This window comes from Nanorana parkeri, unplaced genomic scaffold (genome assembly GCF_000935625.1).
Source record: "Nanorana parkeri isolate BGI_ZX_2015 unplaced genomic scaffold, ASM93562v1 scaffold3386, whole genome shotgun sequence".
Classification (NCBI taxonomy): domain Eukaryota; kingdom Metazoa; phylum Chordata; class Amphibia; order Anura; family Dicroglossidae; genus Nanorana; species Nanorana parkeri.
In genome coordinates this window covers 24775-32874 of record NW_017309654.1, presented here as the reverse complement: position 1 = coordinate 32874, position 8100 = coordinate 24775, and the positions used below count along the sequence as shown (strand labels likewise).

The following is an 8100-nucleotide window of genomic DNA, read 5'->3' as shown; positions in this document are numbered from 1 at the left end:
CCAAAAACCACAAAAAACCCCCCCCCCCCCCCCCCCCCAAAAAAAACAAAACAAAAAAGATATTAACCCTTGCTTATTCTATCCAAAACTAAAAAATAATTATAATTAACACTAATGTTATTGGGGCCCACCTATGTCGTAGTCTACCAAAGGCTTCATCAAGGAAGGTTACTAGTTTTAGGAAAAACAGGACTGCCAGGAGAAATAGGCTAGTCCCATAATTGCTCTGTTTTAGGGCAATGGAGAAAGTTGACATCAGGGAAATTGGAGCACAAACAAGGAGTTTTAAACTGGTCAGTCATTGTGCTCCAGGAAAACAATTTTTCTGGGCTGCTGTGTGCTGCCCTACAAATGTTGATCCAGCTGAAAAAGCCCAGATCTGGAGACTGTCTCTTCATATCTATGGTGGGCTATACAATGGACATGACTTGCTAATCTTTCTGTAGACATAATATTAACATGAATGTATTCTCTTTTGTAGGTCATTGCAGTAGTCATGGATCTTTTCACAGACGTTGACCTTTTATGTGATCTCATAGAAGCAGAAACCAAAAGAAGAGTCCCTGTTTACCTCCTTCTTGATGAAATTAACCTGAAGTACTTTATAGAAATGTTTCAAAAGCTGGGATTTGACAAAATTAATTTACCTGTAAGTTTCAATTGCATAAACATTGAAAAAATATATTTTAAACATGTCTTCCAAAGAGTTTGCCTGTATGCCCAATTTTGGAATGTAATCATGGCTGCCAGATGAGGCCTCCCTGAAGGTGAGGGTATCATGTTCTTTACACACAAGAAAGCTTTTCACACTGAACAATGATTGCACCATTTTGTTCTTTCATTTTCATTTAATATTGATACAGTAGATGAAACCTTTCTTCCTTCAGAGTTGCCTTATCTGGCAGACGCCTTGTACGTGCTGGATGGCAAGGACAATACAATGCATATATCGTTAGCAGAATATTGTAATTAAAAAGGAAGTAAACTTAAGTTGTCACTAACCTGGCAATCCGGAACAAGAATAAGAGCCAAAATAAAAGAAATGTAACTATTCTCATGGTAAGTGTATTCTCATGGTGTGGAATACACTCTCACCCCCCTAGTGGATAGAAGAGAGTCATAGATCAGATCCTCCCTGTTTATAAGATTACTTATGAACAATGAGGTAGAACACCAGTTCTTTGAGCGTGCATGGGGACCCTAGATCTTCTCTACCTTGACGATCCCACTGCTGCCTTGACTATTTTCTTGTGTTTATTGTTTGTATTATTATAAAATTAGAAAACATCATCTTTAAAAAGAAAAAGAGCTTAGGCAGAAGATACTTTTAGTGAAAAATAATCAGTAGATTATCACATATAAGCCTATGAAATTGTAAGCACATTTTGTTTTTAGTATTTTGTAGTACAACTTTGTCCTTCCTTTTTTTCCTGTTGGTGTGGTCTCACTAGCTGGTAGGGAGGCTCAGGAGATGGGAAAGGGTGGAGCCAAGGCAGACTTTCAGTAGTCTAGATAAACCATACTACTCCTGATATTATACTATATAATAATAATATTATTATTGTATTGTGAAAATACATCCCAATTGTTTTCTCTTTGGAAACCAAAGGTTCTTTCTATTCAATTATATTCTACATTTAGGGGTTATGTTTAGAAGAATATGCCTCAGCCCTGAGGAAGGTAAACTTCTGATATGCCAAATCTGCATATCTGTATGTCCTCAAATGGAAGGGCAGAAAGTGAGAAAAAAATTTGTTCATTTTCAGTCAGGGATTCGGAAATTGGTTAAAAGGGAAAACGTTTGTTTATTTCTCCCACCTATTTTAGATTCTGTTTCATTTAACATTAACTTTGATGATTTTTAAAGCAATCTCAGACTTCTAATTAGACAGCCATTTGGTGTATGACAAGCGGCAACTTTTACCTGGTTCACTGGTTCGGCCTCATCTGGAGTATGCGGTCCAGTTTTGGTCACCAGTCCACAGAAAGGATGTCCTTGAGCTGGAAAGAGTCCAGCGGAGGGCAACGAAACTCATTAGGGGAATGGAGGACCAGAGCTATGAGACAAGGCTACTAAATTTAAATATGTTCACGTTGGAAGTAAGGAGATTAAGGGGGGATATTATTTTCATGTACAAGATGTTCAATGGTCATAGCAACATTAGCCACAAACTCTTTACGATTAACTCCATAACAAAGACTGGAGGCCACCACCTAAAATTGGTGGGGAAAAAATTCCAGCACAAGGGGCGAAGGGGGTTCTTCTCAGTTAGAGCGGTTAGGGTTTGGAACTCACTGCCACAGGCCGTGATTTCAGCAAAGAGTGTGGAATCATTCAAGAAGCTTTTGGACGATTTCCTGAGAGACAGCAATGTAGAGGGGTACAGGTACTCTTAAGAATGAGATGCAATAGGTTGGACTAGATGGACTTATGTCTTTATTCAACCTCAAATACTATGTGACATGCTGTATGCATGCATCTAAAGAGCAACTAGTCTTCATCAGAAACCCCTGGAAAGAGGCATGGGATGTATTGTATAACACTCCTGGATTGCATTACTCAGGAATGTATTACTGGCCAAATGCTCCATTCTAGTCCTCTCCTGGTAAAAGATTAGGGTAGACCAGCTTGAGCTAAGCTGCTGGCTGCCCTCAGGTCACTCAACAGATACTCACACTCGTAGAAGAGGGTAGGTGCTAGATAATGAGAAACTGGGCCATTAAAGAGGCATGCGGCACCAGCTAGCTGCAGGTGCAGGGGAAGTGCAGTGGAGGCTAGAGGGTGTCGGTGCAGAGGAGGTGCAGTGAAGCCTAGAGGCTGTGAGTGGAGGGATGGCGCAGTGGAGGCTAAAGTCTGTGAGTGCAAGAAAGGCGCAGCGAGGATTGAGGCTGCATGTGCAGAGGTGGTACAGCGGAGGTTTAAGGCCACAGGTGCAGAGATTGTGAAGTGGAGTCTCAAGGCTACAGGTGTAGAGGTGATGCAGTGGGGGCTTGAGGCTGTGGGTGCAGCCGAGGCTTTAGGCTGAGACTGAGACTGCAGATGCAACAAGAGATACAGTAGAGGTTCAGACTTTGGATACTGCAGAGACTACAGGTGCAGCGAAGGCTAAGACTGTGGGTGAAGTGTGCTGTGGAGGTTCAGACTGGGAATGCAGTGAAACCTGTGACGGTAGTGAAGGGTTGGCTCTGGGTGCAGTGGAGCTTGGCTACAAGTACTGCGGAAACTTGGCGGTAGGTGCAAAAGAAGACTAGACTGCGGCTGTAGTGGAGGCTTGGCTGTAAATGCAGCAGAGACTAGACTGTAGGTGCAGTGGAGACTTGGCTGCCAGTACAGCGGAAGCTTGGCTGCAAGTGTTGCAGAGGCCTGGCTGCAGGTGCAGCAGTTGCTTGGCTGTGGGTCTAGCAGAGGATTAGCTGTAGCAAAGGCTAGACAGTGCAACTTAAGGCTGCAGATGCAGTGGAGATATAGCAGGGCTTGCTACGGGTGCAGTGGTTGAGACTTTTGAACACTTCATGGGATCAGGGGAGCATAGGCTTTGATAGCTCAGGGGAGCTTACTGACACTTTGATTGAGTGGTGACAAAGTGTCCAGGTCAGGTTTAAACAGTGGGCCAATGCATCACGTGACACATCAGGTAATGTAGCTGCTACACTCCAGGTAAAACCTGAAAATGCCCGTGGTCATGCAAAACAAACAAGGATAGAAGGATGGAACAACGCTGGATTGCAAGAGGTAAGCATCTGTGACATAATGTTACCTCTGAGTTATACTTTGATAAATGGAAGAAAAAACAGACACTGAATTACTGTGAACTGTTCCATCTGTGCTCCATTGTGGAGACTTGGCTCCACACAGTGGGAGAATGCCAGGTTGGCTTTCTAATGCTTCATAAAGAGAATAAAAGCACAGTTCTGCAATATATTTGTTTGTTTCATTTTAGAATATGAAGATCCGAACTATAACAGGAGATACATACTGTACTAAGTCTGGAAAGAAATTTTCTGGACAGTCTCTATCAAAGTTTCTGCTGATTGACTGCGAGCATGTTATTGCTGGTTCCTACAGGTAATATGACTCTTGAAACTTATAATATCCTCATATTAGACTTGAACAAGCCCTCTAGGGTCACCAGGGGTGGCACCCAACCTCCCACACATCCTGCTGTTGGCCATATGCCTAGAACTTTCATCTACACCTACTTTCATGTCCCTAACTATAGGCTCCTTGGTCTGATGGGTGGCCTCATTAACCAACAACAAGCTGCTGAAGGAAGGGATTCACCAGAGCCAGTGAAAATGGATGTATGGCATGATGTATGGCCCTGCTTTTATTGTCTATGAATGCTCTGCAATAAAGCACAAGTGCATGTAGGCACCTGAAGGTCAAAGCTGTATTGACAGCATAAACTTTGTATTAAAACTTGTTTGAAAGTTTAACTAAACAAACTGAAAAGAGAAGCTGCTTGGTGGCTATGGTCACCTGCTCCAGAATCTGCCTGCTCCAGTTTTGATACATTCCCCCCACTGTGTTTAATTATGTCACTAATTTGTTTCTGATTTTGTTCCCATTTTCAGTGATTTGCTTTATTGTGCAGTGACGTAAAATTTATTTAGCATAAGCTTTTTTACACAGTATAGATCCAGCAAACAATACGTTTTGTTTAAAAAAAAAAAGACCTACTTTACTAATTCTGATATTTGCTGAGTCAACGTAGCCTGTCTGCAAACCTTAAAGTGATATTAAACCTTCATATTTTCTTTATTAAGAGGGCCAGACTTGATTGAAATGTCTTTTGTTTCATTTTTAAACATTTATTTTCCCCGTTCTCTAGTTGTCCCCAAACAGCTAGCCCCCGTGTGCAGGTGTCTCCATCAGCATGCCGGCTGCTGAGGAGACATCCGAGCGTGTGCGTTCCCGCAGCTAGCTCTGTGCATCCATAGACACACAAAGCTTGTGGCAAGCCCCACTCCCACAGTCACAATTTGACTGACGGCAGAAGGAGCCTATGGCTCCTCTGCTTATCTATGGAAAGAGCCCTTGAAGCCACCCTGGCAGGACTTTGAAAATGACTGCCTTTATTCGTGTTAATTAATAGTGGCTGATGGGGCTAGTAGTTTACACAAGCTCAACAGGTATTTCCTGTAATTGCTGAAAATGTTGTAATATATAAAAATTTTGTTTTTGGGTTTAGTAACCCTATAACTGTAGGTAGTATAAGACTCCCATGGCATCAAGCAAAATTCACTTGAAACCTGGCTCAGATGCTAGTCCATTTGTTTCAATACCTTCAGAGTTACTGAAATAACAGTATGTAGATTAAGAATTCTGACTTAACTTGGTAAATGCTTGTTCTCAAGTCAGTAAATAAATGTACTGAAGCCAAAGATTGCTAGCAGTTTGAGAATCTGGTCAGCAATAGCAGATAGCATACTTCTTTCAGTACATTTTCTTCAATCATTTCCAGCAGAATGCAATGGACTCTTCATAAACAAAATAAGTTAGGGGACATATACCTTTTATAAATTGTATTATTGTACAGCATTGTTTCACAATCCAAAATCACATCAAACCTGTACCAGATGTAGAATTATCCTTTAAATGAAACTCCTTTCAGAACACAGGGTCAATGTTCATGACTTTGAGATTACACACCTTGTGATTAGGTCCTAGAGATTCCTGTATAAATGTTGTTGTATTATCCTGCCTAGATGCCCATTGTATTTTATTTTCTTATACTTCAGTTTCAGCTGGCTTTCTAGTCAAGCTCACAACAATATGGTGACCTACTTTAAAGGGAACATAGTGGAAGAGTTTGATAAAGAGTTCCGCTGCCTGTATGCCTGTTCATTGGAAGCAGACTATTTCTCAAGTCTTGAAAATGATAACAGCAAGCCTTTTGGACAAACTCCCACAAGGTCCAGATGGATGCCCATAAAAACAGTTCCTATACCTGCACCAGTCATTGAAAATTCTGTTCACTCAGACAGCAACTCTAGCTCCGATAGTCAGTCAAGTGTAAAGACCCCTCCATTTTTTAAGAGCCAGGCCATCACAGTAATTCGTGAAGATAAGCCTGTAATCTCAAAGTACCTGACTAGAAACTTGCATGATACACGAGAAGAAACAAGTAAACAGCCTGTGGACACGGTCCATAATCAGAGACGACAATCAAATCCTCACTCAGATCCGCAATCAGATCAAAATAACCTCATGTTGATGCAAAGACAGGCCTTATCGAAATCTACACCTGATTTGGTTGACAAGCCTTCCTCTGCTCTAAGGACCAAGTTTGAACAAATCCAAAATAAATTTCTCCACCCACCGAATAAAACTTCCCCAAGAATGAAATGTGATGCAGCACTAAATAAAGTCTCTAACTACAACAGCTCTTCCGCTAACAGCAATGTCCCATTGGCTGATATTAAACGGGAAGATGCAAGCAAGAGAATGACCTTGGGACATAGCAAGCTAGCACTTATTACTGAGAGCAATAACAAATTGCTAGAAAGCAAGGTCTACAGTCGCTTTCAGATGCGCCCATAGTTGTTGCAATGTTATGGACTGAACTGGGAACTGATATTTATTACCTGCTTTATATAGGTTTACAGGGTTGGGCAGCCAACAAAGGCTATGGCCAAGGGCTGCAGTGCTTCCAGGGATGGCACATAGTCACCAACACACAATGTTACGGTCATTAACAATGTCATCTGCATCAAAGAAAAGCTGCTCCTGCCAGGGACACCAGACTGAATCCACCTAATACTGCACAACAGGACCCCAAGCTATACTTAGGTCCATGGAGAAGTGTCCATTGATTTAAAAGGTTAATTGAAGTAAATGCACTAATACTCCACATATCAAATGGCGCCTTGACGCATTTCCTACCTAACAGTGGTTAATTTTAAGGGTTTATTATCAAGGTGTAATCTGATGCCTGCTGTATTTGTGCATATGGCTAATCCTTTTTTGGCATCAGTTCTCTTTTGGGTCATAGGAGGACATTTACTAATGCCGGGAAGTATCCTGACATTATTGTTGGGATCAGGGGCGGACTGACAACACATGGGGGGGCAATACAAGATTATGGGGCCCTGTTGTGCTCCGCCCATATACAAGCCCCACCTGCATAAACAATTATTTCTCCACACTATTTTTGAAATAGTGGGCCAATTATCTAAAAGATGAATTGCCAGGGAACAGGTAGTAGAATTTAAAAATCTAGACTAATATAGGCGATTTGTAAAGTGAGCTAAATGGCAGAATGCATGGCAGACCCCAGACCAGAACCAATACACAGCAGACCTCAGACCAGCACCAATACACGTGAGACCCCAGACCAACACCAATACACAGCAGACCTCAGACCAACACCAATAAATGGCAGACCTCAGACCAGAATCAATACATGGCAGATCTCAGACCAGAATCAATACACGGCAGACCACAGACCAGCACCAATACACGGCACACCTCAGATCAGAACCAATACACTGCAGACCTCAGCCCAGCAACAATACACAGCAGACCTTAGACCAGAACCAGTACATGGCAGACCTCAGACCAGAACCAATACACGTCAGACCCCCTGACCAACAACAATACATGGCAGACCTTAGAACAACACCAATACATGGCAGACCCCAGACCAGAACCTATACATGGCAGAGCTCAGACCAACACAAATACACGGCAGACCTCAGACCTGCACCAATACACGGCAGACCACGGACCAGCACCAATACACGGCAGAACTCAGACCAGAACCAATACACAGCAGACCTCACACCAGAACCAATGAATGACAGACTGGGCAGTTAGAATGACACATTCACAACGACATCTCTGGGATCGGCCATCACACAGACTGATCCCTGTGGTTCTGGTGCGGCGGTCTCAACAGGGTCCGGTGCGGCGGTCTCAGCAGGGTCAGGTGTGGCGGTCTCAGCGGGGTCAGGTGCAGCGGGGTCAGGTGTGGAGGTCTCAGAGGGGTCAGGGGGGTGTAGGGTCGGTGACAAGCCCCCTTCTGGCCGCGGGCCCTCAGGCAGTGCCCGACTGCCCGTATGGTCAGTCCTCCCCCTGTTGGGATCCACCCCACTACC

General features: G+C 43.1%; 1 protein-coding gene across 1 annotated transcript in view; it reads left to right on the top strand.

The window, feature by feature from the left end:
• LOC108803096 (protein FAM83C-like) overlaps positions 1-6576 on the top strand; it is a 25583-nt gene extending 19007 nt beyond the window's left edge. The window contains exons 2-4 of the mRNA XM_018574937.1: positions 482-649; positions 3942-4066; positions 5743-6576. Of these exons, the coding sequence (XP_018430439.1) occupies positions 482-649; positions 3942-4066; positions 5743-6544 (1095 nt within the window). The 3' untranslated portion in view covers positions 6545-6576. The remainder of the gene's footprint in view (positions 1-481; positions 650-3941; positions 4067-5742) is intronic.
• Positions 6577-8100: the final 1524 nt, after the last annotated feature.